The sequence below is a fragment of the Biomphalaria glabrata genome, chromosome 1 (genome assembly GCF_947242115.1).
Source record: "Biomphalaria glabrata chromosome 1, xgBioGlab47.1, whole genome shotgun sequence".
NCBI classification, from domain to species: Eukaryota; Metazoa; Mollusca; class Gastropoda; family Planorbidae; genus Biomphalaria; species Biomphalaria glabrata.
The window spans coordinates 20613407-20632781 of NC_074711.1; the positions used below are offsets into that span (position 1 = coordinate 20613407).

The window sequence follows — 19375 nt, forward strand, 5'->3', positions numbered from 1 at the left end:
ATACGTTCTTCCAGAGAAACCAACATTCACCAAATACGTTCTTCCAGAGAAACCAACATTCACCAAATACGTTCTTCCAGAGAAACCAACATTCACCGAGCTCAACAATTCGTTTTTCCAGAGAAACCAACATTCACCGAGCTCAACAATTCGTTCTTCCAGAGAAACCAACATTCACCAAATACGTTCTTCCAGAGAAACCAACATTCACCGAGCTCAATACGTTCTTCCATAGAAACCAACATTCACCGAGCTCAATACGTTCTTTCAGAGAAACCAACATTCACCGAGCTCAATACGTTCTTCCAGAGAAACCAACATTCACCAAATACGTTCTTCCAGAGAAACCAACATTCACCAAATACGTTCTTCCAGAGAAACCAACATTCACCAAATACGTTCTTCCAGAGAAACCAACATTCACCAAATACGTTCTTCCAGAGAAACCAACATTCACCAAATACGTTTTTCCAGAGAAACCAACATTCACCGAGCTCAACAATTCGTTCTTCCAGAGAAACCAACATTCACCAAATACGTTCTTCCAGAGAAACCAACATTCACCGAGCTCAATACGTTCTTCCAGAGAAACCAACATTCACCGAGCTCAATACGTTCTTCCAGAGAAACCAACATTCACCAAATACGTTCTTCCAGAGAAACCAACATTCACCGAGCTCAATACGTTCTTCCAGAGAAACCAACATTCACCAAATACGTTCTTCCAGAGAAACCAACATTCACCAAATACGTTCTTCCAGAGAAACCAACATTCACCAAATACGTTCTTCCAGAGAAACCAACATTCACCAAATACGTTCTTCCAGAGAAACCAACATTCACCGAGCTCAACAATTCGTTCTTCCAGAGAAACCAACATTCACCGAGCTCAATACGTTCTTCCAGAGAAACCAACATTCAACGAGCTCAACAATTCGTTCTTCCAGAGAAACCAACATTCACCGAGCTCAACAATTCATTCTTCCAGAGAAACCAACATTCACCGAGCTCAATACGTTCTTCCAGAGCAACCAACATTCACCGAGCTCAACAATTCGTTCTTCCAGAGAAACCAACATTCACCGAGCTCAACAATACGTTCTTCCAGAGAAACCAACATTCACCGAGCTCAATACGTTCTTCCAGAGAAACCAACATTCACCGAGCTCAATACGTTCTTCCAGAGAAACCAACATTCACCGAGCTCAATACGTTCTTCCAGAGAAACCAACATTCACCGAGCTCAACAATTCGTTCTTCCAGAGAAACCAACATTCACCGAGCTCAATACGTTCTTCCAGAGAAACCAACACTCACCGAGCTCAACAATTCGTTCTTCCAGAGAAACCAACATTCACCGAACTCAACAATTCGTTCTTCCAGAGAAACCAACATTCACCGAGCTCAACAATTCGTTCTTCCAGAGAAACCAACATTCACCGAGCTCAACAATTCGTTCTTGCAGAGAAACCAACATTCACCGAGCTCAATACGTTCTTCCAGAGCAACCAACATTCACCGAGCTCAACAATTCGTTCTTCCAGAGAAACCAACATTCACCGAGCTCAATACGTTCTTCCAGAGAAACCAACACTCACCGAGCTCAACAATTCGTTCTTCCAGAGAAACCAACATTCACCGAGCTCAACAATTCGTTCTTCCAGAGAAACCAACATTCACCGAGCTCAACAATTCGTTCTTCCAGAGAAACCAACATTCAACGAGCTCAATACGTTCTTCCAGAGAAACCAACATTCACCAAATACGTTCTTCCAGAGAAACCAACATTCACCAAATACGTTCTTCCAGAGAAACCAACATTCACCAAATACGTTCTTCCAGAGAAACCAACATTAACCGAGCTCAATACGTTCTTCCAGAGAAACCAGCATTCACCAAATACGTTCTTCCAGAGAAACCAACATTAACCGAGCTCAATACGTTCTTCCAGAGAAACCAACATTCACCAAATACGTTCTTCCATAGAAACCAACATTAACCGAGCTCAATACGTTCTTCCAGAGAAACCAACATTCACCGAGCTCAACAATTCGTTCTTCCAGAGAAACCAACATTCACCAAATACGTTCTTCCAGAGAAACCAACATTCACCGAGCTCAATACGTTCTTCCAGAGAAACCAACATTCACCAAATACGTTCTTCCAGAGAAACCAACATTCACCAAATACGTTCTTCCAGAGAAACCAACATTCACCAAATACGTTCTTCCATAGAAACCAACATTAACCGAGCTCAATACGTTCTTCCAGAGAAACCAACATTCACCAAATACGTTCTTCCATAGAAACCAACATTAACCGAGCTCAATACGTTCTTCCAGAGAAACCAACATTCACCGAGCTCAACAATTCGTTCTTCCAGAGAAACCAACATTCACCAAATACGTTCTTCCAGAGAAACCAACATTCACCGAGCTCAATACGTTCTTCCAGAGAAACCAACATTCACCAAATACGTTCTTCCAGAGAAACCAACATTCACCAAATACGTTCTTCCAGAGAAACCAACATTCACCAAATACGTTCTTCCATAGAAACCAACATTAACCGAGCTCAATACGTTCTTCCAGAGAAACCAACATTCACCAAATACGTTCTTCCAGAGAAACCAACATTCACCGAGCTCAACAATTCGTTCTTCCAGAGAAACCAACATTAACCGAGCTCAATACGTTCTTCCAGAGAAACCAACATTCACCGAGCTCAACAATTCGTTCTTCCAGAGAAACCAACATTCACCGAGCTCAACAATTCGTTCTTCCAGAGAAACCAACATTCACCGAGCTCAACAATTCGTTCTTCCAGAGAAACCAACATTCACCGAGCTCAATACGTTCTTACAGAGAAACCAACATTCACCGAGCTCAATACGTTCTTCCAGAGAAACCAACATTCACCGAGCTCAACAATTCGTTCTTCCAGAGAAACCAACATTCACCGAGCTCAACAATTCGTTCTTCCAGAGAAACCAACATTCACCGAGCTCAACAATTCGTTCTTCCAGAGAAACCAACATTCACCGAGCTCAATACGTTCTTCCAGAGAAACCAACATTCACCAAATACGTTCTTCCAGAGAAACCAACATTCACCAAATACGTTCTTCCAGAGAAACCAACATTCACCAAATACGTTCTTCCATAGAAACCAACATTAACCGAGCTCAATACGTTCTTCCAGAGAAACCAACATTAACCGAGCTCAATACGTTCTTACAGAGAAACCAACATTAACCGAGCTCAATACGTTCTTCCAGAGAAACCAACATTAACCGAGCTCAATACGTTCTTACAGAGAAACCAACATTCACCGAGCTCAATACGTTCTTCCATAGAAACCAACATTCACCGAGCTCAATACGTTCTTTCAGAGAAACCAACATTCACCGAGCTCAATACGTTCTTCCAGAGAAACCAACATTCACCAAATACGTTCTTCCAGAGAAACCAACATTCACCAAATACGTTCTTCCAGAGAAACCAACATTCACCAAATACGTTCTTCCAGAGAAACCAACATTCACCAAATACGTTCTTCCAGAGAAACCAACATTCACCAAATACGTTCTTCCAGAGAAACCAACATTCACCAAATACGTTCTTCCAGAGAAACCAACATTCACCGAGCTCAACAATTCGTTTTTCCAGAGAAACCAACATTCACCGAGCTCAACAATTCGTTCTTCCAGAGAAACCAACATTCACCAAATACGTTCTTCCAGAGAAACCAACATTCACCGAGCTCAATACGTTCTTCCATAGAAACCAACATTCACCGAGCTCAATACGTTCTTTCAGAGAAACCAACATTCACCGAGCTCAATACGTTCTTCCAGAGAAACCAACATTCACCAAATACGTTCTTCCAGAGAAACCAACATTCACCAAATACGTTCTTCCAGAGAAACCAACATTCACCAAATACGTTCTTCCAGAGAAACCAACATTCACCAAATACGTTCTTCCAGAGAAACCAACATTCACCAAATACGTTCTTCCAGAGAAACCAACATTCACCAAATACGTTCTTCCAGAGAAACCAACATTCACCGAGCTCAACAATTCGTTTTTCCAGAGAAACCAACATTCACCGAGCTCAACAATTCGTTCTTCCAGAGAAACCAACATTCACCAAATACGTTCTTCCAGAGAAACCAACATTCACCGAGCTCAATACGTTCTTCCAGAGAAACCAACATTCACCGAGCTCAATACGTTCTTCCAGAGAAACCAACATTCACCAAATACGTTCTTCCAGAGAAACCAACATTCACCGAGCTCAATACGTTCTTCCAGAGAAACCAACATTCACCAAATACGTTCTTCCAGAGAAACCAACATTCACCAAATACGTTCTTCCAGAGAAACCAACATTCACCAAATACGTTCTTCCAGAGAAACCAACATTCACCAAATACGTTCTTCCAGAGAAACCAACATTCACCGAGCTCAACAATTCGTTCTTCCAGAGAAACCAACATTCACCGAGCTCAATACGTTCTTCCAGAGAAACCAACATTCACCGAGCTCAACAATTCGTTCTTCCAGAGAAACCAACATTCACCGAGCTCAACAATTCATTCTTCCAGAGAAACCAACATTCACCGAGCTCAATACGTTCTTCCAGAGCAACCAACATTCACCGAGCTCAACAATTCGTTCTTCCAGAGAAACCAACATTCACCGAGCTCAACAATACGTTCTTCCAGAGAAACCAACATTCACCGAGCTCAATACGTTCTTCCAGAGAAACCAACATTCACCGAGCTCAATACGTTCTTCCAGAGAAACCAACATTCACCGAGCTCAATACGTTCTTCCAGAGAAACCAACATTCACCGAGCTCAACAATTCGTTCTTCCAGAGAAACCAACATTCACCGAGCTCAATACGTTCTTCCAGAGAAACCAACACTCACCGAGCTCAACAATTCGTTCTTCCAGAGAAACCAACATTCACCGAACTCAACAATTCGTTCTTCCAGAGAAACCAACATTCACCGAGCTCAACAATTCGTTCTTCCAGAGAAACCAACATTCACCGAGCTCAACAATTCGTTCTTGCAGAGAAACCAACATTCACCGAGCTCAATACGTTCTTCCAGAGCAACCAACATTCACCGAGCTCAACAATTCGTTCTTCCAGAGAAACCAACATTCACCGAGCTCAATACGTTCTTCCAGAGAAACCAACACTCACCGAGCTCAACAATTCGTTCTTCCAGAGAAACCAACATTCACCGAGCTCAACAATTCGTTCTTCCAGAGAAACCAACATTCACCGAGCTCAACAATTCGTTCTTCCAGAGAAACCAACATTCAACGAGCTCAATACGTTCTTCCAGAGAAACCAACATTCACCAAATACGTTCTTCCAGAGAAACCAACATTCACCAAATACGTTCTTCCAGAGAAACCAACATTCACCAAATACGTTCTTCCATAGAAACCAACATTAACCGAGCTCAATACGTTCTTCCAGAGAAACCAACATTCACCAAATACGTTCTTCCAGAGAAACCAACATTAACCGAGCTCAATACGTTCTTCCAGAGAAACCAACATTCACCAAATACGTTCTTCCATAGAAACCAACATTAACCGAGCTCAATACGTTCTTCCAGAGAAACCAACATTCACCGAGCTCAACAATTCGTTCTTCCAGAGAAACCAACATTCACCAAATACGTTCTTCCAGAGAAACCAACATTCACCGAGCTCAATACGTTCTTCCAGAGAAACCAACATTCACCAAATACGTTCTTCCAGAGAAACCAACATTCACCAAATACGTTCTTCCAGAGAAACCAACATTCACCAAATACGTTCTTCCATAGAAACCAACATTAACCGAGCTCAATACGTTCTTCCAGAGAAACCAACATTCACCAAATACGTTCTTCCATAGAAACCAACATTAACCGAGCTCAATACGTTCTTCCAGAGAAACCAACATTCACCGAGCTCAACAATTCGTTCTTCCAGAGAAACCAACATTCACCAAATACGTTCTTCCAGAGAAACCAACATTCACCGAGCTCAATACGTTCTTCCAGAGAAACCAACATTCACCAAATACGTTCTTCCAGAGAAACCAACATTCACCAAATACGTTCTTCCAGAGAAACCAACATTCACCAAATACGTTCTTCCATAGAAACCAACATTAACCGAGCTCAATACGTTCTTCCAGAGAAACCAACATTCACCAAATACGTTCTTCCAGAGAAACCAACATTCACCGAGCTCAACAATTCGTTCTTCCAGAGAAACCAACATTAACCGAGCTCAATACGTTCTTCCAGAGAAACCAACATTCACCGAGCTCAACAATTCGTTCTTCCAGAGAAACCAACATTAACCGAGCTCAACAATTCGTTCTTCCAGAGAAACCAACATTCACCGAGCTCAACAATTCGTTCTTCCAGAGAAACCAACATTCACCGAGCTCAATACGTTCTTCCAGAGAAACCAACATTCACCAAATACGTTCTTCCAGAGAAACCAACATTCACCAAATACGTTCTTCCAGAGAAACCAACATTCACCAAATACGTTCTTCCAGAGAAACCAACATTCACCAAATACGTTCTTCCATAGAAACCAACATTAACCGAGCTCAATACGTTCTTCCAGAGAAACCAACATTAACCGAGCTCAATACGTTCTTCCAGAGAAACCAACATTCACCGAGCTCAATACGTTCTTACAGAGAAACCAACATTCACCGAGCTAATAATACGTTCTTCCAGAGAAACCAACATTCACCGAGCTCAATACGTTCTTCCAGAGAAACCAACATTCACCAAATACGTTCTTCCAGAGAAACCAACATTCACCAAATACGTTCTTCCAGAGAAACCAACATTCACCAAATACGTTCTTCCAGAGAAACCAACAATCACCAAATACGTTCTTCCAGAGAAACAATCCAAATGTACAAAGCACGAACCATCGTGTAACATTTTCAGTCTCTAACAACTAAACAGCCTTAAGGTAAACTTGTATCATTTTTGTTACAGTCTACTTCCTCTAAACCACGTGACTTCTTGAATGCATTCGATGTAACCGATGGTTCAGTATAACTGTATATTAATCAATCTAGATCTCGTTCGACTCGACTAAGTTATACTGTATGAGTAGTGTGAACTGAGTATATAAGAATCTGTTCTTTATGCTCTAATTGAAGCACTAGCGGATCCAGAACTTTGAAGTGGGGGGGGCGATTTTTTTCCAAACCCTAACCCTAACGCCCAGTAAACCCTAACCCTATGCATAAACGTGCGTACACACACACACATACACACACACACACACATACATACATATATATATATATGTTTATATATATATATATATATATATATTAGAATTATAAAAAAGCAGGATTTCTCAACCTTCAGCGAAAAACAAAACAACTGGGGCAGCGCTATAAGGTTCTCTTGTGGGGTTCTTGCTTTTTTCACTGCAGAAACGCATTCTCCTGACAAGTACAGCTCTTATTTAGCAATGGATTTCGGGGCGAAGCCCCGACGCCAAAAGCGTTTTCTTGCATTCTTCACTGCAGAAACGCATTCTCCTGACAAGTACAGCTCTTTATTCATCAATGGATTTCGGGGCGAAGCCCCGACGCCAAAAGCGTTTTCTTGCTTTTTTCACTGCAGAAACGCATTCTCCTGACAAGTACAGCTCTTTATTCATCAATGGATTTCGGGGCGAAGCCCCGACGCCAAAAGCGTTTTCTTGCATTCTTCACTGCAGAAACGCATTCTCCTGACAAGTACAGCTCTTTATTCATCAATGGAGTTCGGGGCGAAGCCCCGACGCCAAAAGCGTTTTCTTGCATTCTTCATTGCAGAAGGGCCTTCTCCTGACTTCTACAGCTCATTATTCATCAATGGATTTCGGGGCGAAGCCCCGACGCCAAAAGCGTTTTCTTCTTTTTTCACTGCAGAAACGTATTCTTCTGACATCTACAGCTCATTATTCATCAATGGAGTTCGAAGCTCATTATTCATACTATTAAAAAAGGACCTTTTGAATAATGTTGTACTTGAAAATTATTTTAATATGAATTTATAGGCCCTTAATACATTGCAAATAAAACCGATTTGTTCCTTGAAAAGATAAGATACCCCACATATTTAGATTTTGGCTTTGGGGATCGCCGCCGAAAAAAAAAAATATTCAATAAATAGTATTCAATAAGATTGCAATATAAATTGTGAATTATAGTCCCAAATTTATTTAACTAGAAAATTATCAGATTGAGTAAAGGTTGGTAAAAGGCGACTATGAAAACATTATTTGAGTTTATAACTCATCTCAATCATGGCTCTAATAGTGAAAAATTTCGTTTGAATTCTAACTTTTCCAATGCAAAGTCTTACTTAAAATAATTATGATAAATTCATGTAAAATTAAATAAACTCTGTCTGGAAATGAGAGGAGCGGTAGAGTGAAAACGATTAATCCTCGCTCCTTTAATAATTTCTGCTAAAGATTGCATTTGGCATTAAAGAATAGGGGTTGGGCGACTCAATATAAGAATTTAATTTATAGTGTATATAAATTATGATGGGGGAAATGCGATTGCATGTATCGCCCCACCCTCCTTGTACAACCCTTTTTCATTTAAATTTACTAATGATACAATTTGAGATTAGATTGTGGTATAACATAATATACAATGGGTCACATATCAATACGTAGTTTATATTATATAGATATTCAACTAATTTTGTTCACAAACTATGATTCTCCACAAAAATAGGACCGCCCCCCCCCCCCAGCATTCAGAGGGCTAGAGTGGGGAGGGCAGTACATGCAATTGCCCCCCCCTCACCCCACCGAATCGGCCAAAATACCAGAAAGGGAGCGACATAATATAAAATGTATATATTAATTCAACTAATTTTGTTCACAAACTATGATTCTCCACAAAAATAGGACCGCCCCCCCCCCAACACTCAGGGGGCTATAGTGGGGAGGGCAGTACATGCAATCGCCCCCTCCTTACCCCACCGAATCGGCAAAAATACCAGAAAGGGAGCGACATAATATAAAAGGTATATATTAATTCAACTAAATTTGTTCTCAAACTATGATTTCTCCATAAAAACGGACCGCCCCCCCCCCACTCAAAGGGTTTAGGTGGGAAGGGCAGTAGAGGTATTCGCCCCCCCCCCTACCAATCGGCAAACACGACATAATATAAAGATCGGTTAAAAAATCAATAACAAGTCTACACAATATAGATATTACATTGATTCTATTAGCAAGCTATGATTTCTACAAAAAAATTGTACCGCCCCCCCCCACTCGAAAGTGTATGGGGGGGCGGGATTGATACCATCGCCCCCTCCCGACCCCACCAATCGGCCAACATACTAGAGGGGGGGCGAAATAATCTAAAAATAGGTTGAAATATAAATAATTAGTATTTATTTTTAACCTAAGTAATAAATTCGTATACAAATTGTGTGAATTCTGTAATAAAAATCGCCCGGTTCGGGGGGGGGGGGAGTCGGCCGAGTGGGGGGGGGGGCGATCGCCCCTACCGCCCCCCCCCCCTGGATCCGCCAGTGAATTGAAGGCAGTTTGCTCACCTATGATAATAATTTACAAAAAAACGCCCAGGGAGGGGGGGGGCGGCCTGAGATCTACACGTGTACAATGTAGCAGTAGTAGCAAGAACAAGCACAGCACGTGGAAAAAACACTTTTAATGGGTTACCAGGTCAAGTCTGAACTGTAGATGATCCGTGATCACATCCTGGTTTTAATGGTGGTACTTCTACTTTTTGCTAGACCAGCAAGAGAGAGAGAGAAAGATGGAGAGAGAGAGAGAGGAAGAGAGAGAGAGAGAAAGATGGAGAGAGAGAGAGAGAGGAAGAGAGAGAGAGAGGAAGAGAGAGAGAGAGAACGTTAAATTATGTTCCATTTGTTGTTGTTGAAGTTCTACACGTAAAAACGTGCTCTGTTTGATCTCTAGTCATTTCAACTGCTGCCATTAGACTTTCATCTACTCATCACCCAGCAAAGTGATTGGGTAAAATTATTTTTAGTTAAAAACATATGCACTTATTAGTTGGAGTATAGTTTTTTTTTTAATCGAGCCCCCCCCCTTTTTTTTTCCGGAAAGACGCTTTGTCTACGTGGTGTGGCAAAATATGTTGGTCACAAATGGGTCTGCATAGACATAGACTTTCCTTAATCATTAGTTTCGAAGACAAGTCTGACATTTTTTCTCGCACTGTCATAGCTCCAGGAAATATTCACGGTTTTAATTCAATTTCACCATTTTAACTATTTAACCATTGTTATTGGCTTGCCACAAAACACAGGTGCTAAAAAGGCATTCAGAATTGGAAATAATAACAGACTACAGTCACTACACATAACATGATGAAAACAAATGAAAAGTAATAATGATGAAAGTGGTTATATAAAATTAAAATTCTAACATTAATAATGAACAATGATACCGCAACTATCAGATCACACGATTCACAAACAGTGCATGGCTAATCTAGCACCTAATTACAATCTAAGCCATCAACATAGCATGACAATAATGTAATAATGTTATATGTTAAAACAATAGAAAATTCTTTAGCAGTATTTAACTTCTGAAAAAAAAGGCAGAATTAACTTCATAAATACACTGAGATTTTTTGGTATTTACAGATCTAGAATTAAAAAGGTTAAGCTAATTTTTCAACATTGGGCCTGAAATAATATTTTTTTATAATCTTTTTTTTTTTGTATAACAGGCATGTCAAACACGGCGTTCGGGGGCGCATGCGTCCCGCGACCTCTTTGCATGCGGCCCGCTTGGCCACCTCAAAAATTATCAAAATAATGTAAAACTATTAGCTTGAAAATAAGAGATGACAAGCTACTTGAATTGAAAGCTACTATTTGTTAAACTAAACAACGAGAGTGAGTTTACAGTGAAAGCCAGCTACATTTTGTCAAACTTAATTGCAAGCCATAGCAAATCATTTCGTAAATGTCATTTTATAAAGGAGTGTGTCGTTAAAGCTGCCAAAGTAATTTGTCCAGAAAAGGGGAAAGCATTCAAATAAATAGCGTTAACTAGGAACACTGTGGATGTGATATTGCAGTACTATTTACCTTTGGTAAAGCTGGCTAGTCTAACAACGGATGGCGCACCAACCATGATGAAATGAAATGGTGTTAATGCAAAGCTGCTTACAAAACTATGAGGGACTGATGCTAATTTTAAATTTGCTCATTTTCATTCACCAAGAAATATTCTGCGCAAAGCAATTACAGTTCCAACATGTCATAAGACCGGTTTCAGTCACTCTCAATTTTATTCGTGCCCGTGGTTTAAATCATCGCAAATTTTCAATGTTTCTGGATGACATTGGACACGAAATTTGATTGTGTTCCCTACTACACATAGGTCCGCTGGCTCTCCTGTCATAAAGATATTTTGCACTGCGCGAAGAAATTCTATTGTTTCTGAACATGAAAGGTGAACCTGTTGAACATTTCCAAACTGACGAATGGGTTCAGGATTTGGCATTTGCAGTCTATCTCACTGGTCACCTGCAAGACTTGAGTTTGAAAATTCAAAATAAAGACAAAATTGTCACAACTGCGTGTGATCATGTGAAGTGCTTTCAAGCAACATTACCAGAGTGGATAAACTAAATATGAAAAGAAAATCTTGTTCACTTCTCAACGTATCAGGAACTAAAAAGATTAGAAAAGGCTGCAACATTTGGTAAAGATGCTTTCAATGACCGTTTTCGTGACTTCGTTTCATACGAGCAATAATTTTCGTTGTTTGTATCTCCATTTTCATTTGCTCCTGAAAATGCTGCTGATAATGTGCAACTAGACCGGATAGAATTGCAGTCAGATTCTTTGTTAAAAGCGAAGTATATAGAAGTGGCTGTGGCAAAATTTCCTGAACGGTATGTTGAATTACGGAAATTTGCAGACAGAATTCAAGCTATGTTTGCAAGCACTGATCTCTGTGAGAAGTTCTTTTCCATAATGAAAGCTAGAAAAACACCTCACCTCGAGATTATCTGATCAAAATTTGTCAGTGATGAAAGTGTCAGTGGTAAACAAACTTCAACCTGACGTTAATAAAATTGTATCTCAGAAAAGATGTCAAGCATCAGGAGGAAGATAATAATAATGCGTAATCATAGTCATTTTTAATTACATCAATTATTGTATTCTATTGTATTGTTTATAATTTAAATAAAACTAGTAGGCTATGATTTCCAACTGATTTTTTACTGCGGCCCCTCAGGTCATAGTACATTTTTTTATTTGGCCCATACACCTTAATGAGTTTGTTGTATAATTTAAATTGCTCACAAAAACATGCCAGGATCATTTGGACTATTTTTGATCAATAAAACAATCTTTCGTACGGAAAGGCTACAGAGCTAGAGTTACTATATGACTCGGATTGATAAACATGTCTTTATCAATGGTATTATAGCCTATAGTTCTAGTGTAATAGTTTTCAAGGGTCATACAAAATAGTAAGTACACACACGCTAAAATGGTATTATATCTACAGTTCAAGTCTAAATAAATTATGTTACAGTGTATCGTTTATGTTTTAAGTGGTTAAAGCCGTGCAGGCCTGTCTATTCAATGTGTTCGAATCTATTGTTCAAGTTTCAGTGAAAACGTAACCTTTCTCCCAACCCATCCTATACAGGTGTACTGAACTCAAGTCATACACAAGGAGGCTGATGATGACATAAACGAGGGCAGCAGATGCCATGAGATCAGCAACTCCCCCACCCCACTCTGCTTCTTAACACCGCATCTACCACAGCAACACATCGCCTCTCCCGCTTACTACTAGTACCACTCAGCAACATTACAGGTAAGTGTAGGGTGAACTGTCTCTCTACAGGGGAACTTTTGTTCTATGCCAGCGCCAGGCACTAACAACTTTTATTCTTCTATCAAATGTTTAAGTTTCGTATTCATCATAATCAATGAACCAGACGACTCATTCGTTGTGAGGAAAAAACCCGCCACCAATAATCTCCACTCGTCTCGGTAAGAAGCCGGCCCGCTTCAACGTGCCAATGAAACAAATTGTGGTTTATATCCCAACCAATTCTCTTTCGGAGGACTTTATGGGCATGTTCCCTTTTAGTTACTGCTATAGAAAATCTCAGCTACATGTTCTCTCTTAGTTATTTTCAAAGAAAATCTCGGCTACATGTTCCTCTGTTAGTTATTTTCAAAGAAAATCTCAGCTACATGTTCCATCTTAGTTATTTTCAAAGAAAATCTCAGCTACATGTTCCATCTTAGTTATTTTCAAAGAAAATCTCAGCTACATGTTCCCCTGTTAGTCATTTTCAAAGAAAATCTCAGCTACATTTTCCATCTTGGTCATTTTCAAAGAAATTCTCGGCGACATGTTCCATCTTGGTCATTTTCAAAGAAAATCTCGGCTATATTTTCCATCTTGGTCATTTTCAAAGAAAATCTCGGCTACATGTATCTTAGTCATTTTCAAAGAAAATCTCGGCTACATGTTCCTCTGTTAGTTATTTTCAAAGAAAATCTCGGCTACATGTTCCTCTGTTAGTTATTTTCAAAGAAAATCTCGGCTACATGTATCTTAGTCATTTTCAAAGAAAATCTCGGCTACATGTTCCATCTTGGTCATTTTCAAAGAAAATCTCGGCTACATGTTCCATCTTGGTCATTTTCAAAGAAAATCTCGGCTAAATGTTCCATCTTGGTCAATTTCAAAGAAAATCTCGGCTACATGTATCTTAGTTATTTTTAAAGAAAATCTCGGCTACATGTTCCATCTTGGTCATTTTCAAAGAAAATCTCAGCTACATTTTCCATCTTGGTCATTTTCAAAGAAAATCTCGGCTACATGTTCCATCTTGGTCATTTTCAAAGAAAATCTCGGCTACATGTATCTTAGTCATTTTCAAAGAAAATCTCGGCTACATGTTCCATCTTGGTCATTTTCAAAGAAAATCTCGGCTACATGTATCTTAGTTATTTTCAAAGAAAATCTCGGCTACATGTTCCATCTTGGTCATTTTCAAAGAAAATCTCGGCTACATGTTCCTCTGTTAGTTATTTTCAAAGAAAATCTCGGCTACATGTTCCATCTTGGTAACTTTTAAAACGCTTCTATTGTACCCTTAGTGATACAATTTTCTTCGTGTTCCCAGAATAAACTTTCTCCACGTGTTTCTTCTACGCTATTTTGAAGGACCATTTTGTGCATGTTATTTCTGAGGTACCTTGAAATAATGTCTTCCCACCTAGAGCAATCTTTGTCAATACTGACGAGTGGGGGGAATATTTTGCTCTTGACATGTCTATTGACTTACAGGTATTGCTTGAAGAAAAAGGGTACGTAATCCGCGATAAAAAGAACAAAGAGAACTAGAAAAACTCAAGCCTCCCTCCAACGTAGTTTGATAATGATGAGGACTTGCTGAAAAGAAACACAATGGCAGATTTGAGCCAAAATGTCTAAATGGATACTGTAGTGACTTCAAAGGCAGTATCACACACGCCAAGAAATTTTTGTGTTTCAGCTCGTTGAGCAGATTATAGACTTGATCTTGACTGTCTTTATGGAAGTCATTTTAGATCCTGATGGAAATTAAATGATGAAACTCGACAGGCACATAAATAGTCTATGTCAGTAACACATTTGAAAAGATACCAAGTGAGGGTGCTAGTGGTAAAACTGTCAGTAATTTCAAAACTCTCAACTCAACAAAACGTAGTAGGACACAAGCTAACCATTGACAGAACTGGCTACAAAAAAACTCTAGAAAATTGAAACGAAATACAAAATGCAGTCAAAAGGAAAATACTTAGGACTCTTGACACAAGTATTTTTTTGTGTTAGTTTCAAACTTTTGTAGTAGTAGAAGTATTCTATTTTAAAAAGTCATCCAACAAACTTAAATGCTTTCTTTATACATAGTCTAGTTATTATCTATATATATAATTCTCTTCATGGCTCAACAGTTTGGACAAGAAGTAAAGGAAAGAGCACTCTTTTATTTCTGCGGATTTGACAGGGGGGGGGGGGGGAGAACAAGTAGTATTCACCCCTCACTAAATAACAGGGCCGGACTTAACCATTCTGACCAAAAGTCATGGAAAGATCACTCTTATTTATTTCTACCACACGTAACTTTAGCAACGAGAAAGGGGGGGGGGGGGGGAGATCAAGTAATATACTCTGTATTCAACAGACACTAAATAACAGGGCCAGACTCAACCGTTTGGGGCCCTATGATTTCACGGGGCTATTTGGGGTAGGGATACGGATAATAAGTGAAAATTAAGAATTTGTATTAGAAAATAAATTCGTCTTTGCATTTTATTCATTCTTTACTACGCATAGAATTACTTTACGAGCCTTGCGTGTCGCAAAGTCATACAGTATATTATAATAATTATATTTCCTACATAGATCACGCTCAATTACAAAATTGTTGACCTCAGGAAATTCTTCATTAGTTTGAGGCGCGAGAAGCTTCTTTCACTAGATTCCACAATTACGGGTATTGCATAATGCCGTTTTTTTTTCGAGCGTAGGATTGGTGTTTTCTATATTGAATAACACCACAAAATGACGATTTTTTGTCTATATATTTTTAAAATTTTAGGAGATTTGTATGACTTTTCAAAAGATTTTAATAATTTCCGGATATTTCCAGGACTTTTCGTATATTTTGCAATTTCAGGAGATTTCCAGGAGCTCCTGGGAAATCAGCAGGCCGAGGGAACTCTGTTATAAGTTATTAAATGGTTTAATTTAATAATGTATACACCTAGAATTATCGCGGGTACTATGAAAGTGGGGTTGCATAGGTTGCAGTGGCCTAATGCCGGCCCTGCAAAATAGCGGCGTATGCTACGCCGCCGGTCGACTAGTGATTTTAAAAATGGGAACATTATTGTGATAAACCTTTTTTTTTTTTTGGAATGAGTGCACTACTGGAATAGAATACTATCACCCTGGCCCATCGATCCCCCAACCCCCCTCGACACACATAGTTCTGAGCAGATTAGCATCATGCTAAACGTCCGCTAATGTCTAGACTTTCTAATCTCGTCATTATTATCTAACATTGTAGATCCACGAACTCACGAGTTGTACATGTTCAGTGCATACACTTTACCTGGGAATAGGTTACAACAACAACACGGGAGTGGGAAATACACTTAGGTAGTCGCTCTAGTTGACTAAATGTGTACAAAGTAAGATGCGTGCATAAGCAAGTTAAGTTTACACCGTATGTACATAGCAAGTAACAATTCAAAGTGTGTACACACGTTTACAACTGTCTTTAGGTAAAGTAACGTGTTCTAGAAACATATTTCTATTACGATCTGTGCTTGTTTTGCAAACATCAAGTTTGTAGTATTCTTTTGTTGTTTCCACCCGCCACAACTCTCTGACACGCTGAAACTTGAACGCAGTAACACATTTACTGGGACATATTCGCAATATTTTCATACAGGATCAATTCTTTAAAAGTGCAACAAAGTTTCCAAACTTCAAGACTCAAATTAGTTTTTTTTCCCTACAAATTTCTAGTCTGACATAGTGCCATGGAAGATAATGAAACATTGTTCAATTCAGCACTACATCAAGGAAAAGGCAGACCCGATTTCCTGGAGGCATCTTCTATGATTCATTTTATTGGCTCATTTTCTTTTCTATGTAGAGTCCATATCAAAACGAGGGATGTATGCCGGTCATTGGTTTCTAGATGTAAGTGCGTCCGCGGCTAGCGAACTGCACTGGCCTGATACATTCTTGAAGCTATGCAAAGTAATCAACGTCGTCATTGGTCGATTGCTTGCATGTGTAGAGTTGCACCCAGCTCAGGCCTGGCTTCAGTCCCAGGGTATGACGGTCAACTCCTCGGTTCCACATGTCTGCAGTGGCTTCATACGCTCCTCTCACATTAAAACTTTCCTAACCAAATTGTGAGCTATATATTCAAACTACCTTTATATTTTAAATTGAAAAGTGTTTAGAAATAGAAGAGTTTTGAGAAGAGCTGAAGGAAACAAGACACTGTGCTAGACAAAGTAGCAGCTCTTGAATACTCTAGCATCAAGTAATCAACATTCTAACGCTATGATTTTTAAGCTTAAAAAAAAAAAGCTAAAAAGCAGACAGATTTGGAAGATACAGTACGGAAAATGTCCTAGAATTTTTAAATACTTAATAGCCCTTTAGACACCGTTTGTCTTGGTTGCAAAGTGTTAATAAACTAGTGCTAGAAGTTAATGCAATAAAGCTATTATTTGACGAACCACATTGAGTTGTCCAATACAGAAGTCTACAAAAAAACCAAAACGGCTTTAGTGGCTAGATGTGGCACACACATATATATGTTACCGACAAAGTGGGAAATCCGGCATTCTATAAAATGCCTAAGCATTCTATAGAATGCCCGAAACGTGAAGGCAAAGTGAGAAATGATTTCTCCATTTCCTACTTTGCCTAGCATCTAAATTTGTTAGTCTTATTCTTTGAAGTGTGGAGTTTGAACGTGTCATGGTAAGCCTCAGTGGGCCTCTCGGCGTTTTTCTTAACACAAGATAATTTATAAGAACAAAGGAAAAGTTGAAAATGCAATAAAAACGCGTACAAATAGAATATGTAGACTTTTCTTTATCGGCAGAATTTTTAAAATTATCCTTTCATTATATAACTTAAGACAATTGATTAGAACATATTGATTTTGTATTTGTATTTAAGAAGAAAGTAACAAAAAAAATTATTTCAAACTAAGAGCAGTATTTAAGAGTTTATGAATTACTTTGATTCTCTTTCGCCGTTACGTGTAGACAGTTTTACCTGCTCAATGTTTCGGCATCTTATCATTTCAATCTACTTAGAAGAAACGAAAGAATGGTATACTGACTAATGTCTAGTACTATTATAAAATACAATTTGTGTATTTAACAAAAGAAGTTTTTGATTCTCTAAAATTTGAAATAGCACTTAGCGTAGGTTATAAAAGCACGGGTCTACAAATGTATTTTTAGTCTTAAGACATTCTGTTGTTTATGTGTTGTTGTTGCTGTTTTTTTTTCCACTCATTTATACTTAATGTCTAAATATCTTTCTAAATAACAGCTTGACGCAGAACAAGTCATTCTATAGAATGCTTGCATTTCGCACTTTGCCATTACATTCGTCAGCATATCACCATAGCATGACCAAAAATGCGGCCGAAATGATAGAAAAAGCTGCTGGACACTTGAAGCTTACTATATATATGCAAGGGTAAAAGATACATTACATAAGGCATACACTATAGACATTTAAATATACTACTAGACTGGAAACCGGAAATAAATTCTTATCCGCGACTGATCGACCGTGAACAATGTAGAAAGTTGGATCAAGGCGTTGTTTTGTAAAGTAGTTAAAACAGGTAAAGTTGTTATTTTTTTCAACCCTAACCTATGTATCATATCATTTTATTTTTTAGATCAAGATCTAGTAATTGATTATCAAAAATACACAAAAAATCACAATTTAGCGTTGCATTCAGTCTTTTGATAAAGAAGATTATGTATCTAAAAATTGAAAAATAATAATTATGAGACGAGAGTACTCTTATTTTTGATGTTCATTTACTAGATCTAGATCAAAAAATTAAATTATGTTACATAGTTTAGGGTTGAAAAAAAAAAGCCTCTACTTCTTTTAACTACTTTACAAAACAACGCCTTGATCCAACTTTCTAAAAAAATGTTCACATTTTTTGTAGTGTTAAAAAGTCTCCTTGTCCAGTGTAGATATAGTATATATAAGTCTATGGTATACACTTTGATAATTCCCCCCCCCCCCCAATCCAGAATGAAAACATTGCTATCAGACACAACAGTGTGATTACAAAAGAATACCTGAGGACAAACTTTCTTTTACCTTTTCTCCAACCGCTATTGGCCTGTTACTAAAACAGATGCCTTTGCAGAAACTTTCATAGCGACGAGCCCGAGTTTTGTTGTTGAGAAGCTCAACATTTTCCCCGTGAGTGTCGTGGAACTGTAAGGGCAGGTCGCCTCGAGACGAGTTGCTGTCTCCAGGAAACCCTACAAGAAAAAAAAAAAACAATGCAGATACATATTACTATTATTAGAGACAAGTTTACAATTACATTACTAGCCTAAAGGAGGCCACAGAGAAAAAAGGACTACGATTTTAAAGAGCTTTCTTTATTAGCTCCTGGGTAACTTTCCATCAGTCGACGGTCACAAGACACCCTTGTTAACCCTTGGATACAGAATGTCATGAGTTTTATGAGCCCACAAGAAAG

General features: G+C 38.8%; 1 protein-coding gene across 2 annotated transcripts in view; it reads right to left on the reverse strand.

Moving 5' to 3' along the window:
• LOC106071110 (protein neuralized-like) overlaps positions 1-19375 on the reverse strand; it is a 46401-nt gene that overhangs the window by 18005 nt on the left and 9021 nt on the right. For both annotated transcript variants that reach the window (XM_056027313.1, XM_056027304.1), the window contains exon 3: positions 18985-19151. In XM_056027313.1, coding sequence (XP_055883288.1) covers positions 18985-19151 — 167 coding nt within the window. The remainder of the gene's footprint in view (positions 1-18984; positions 19152-19375) is intronic.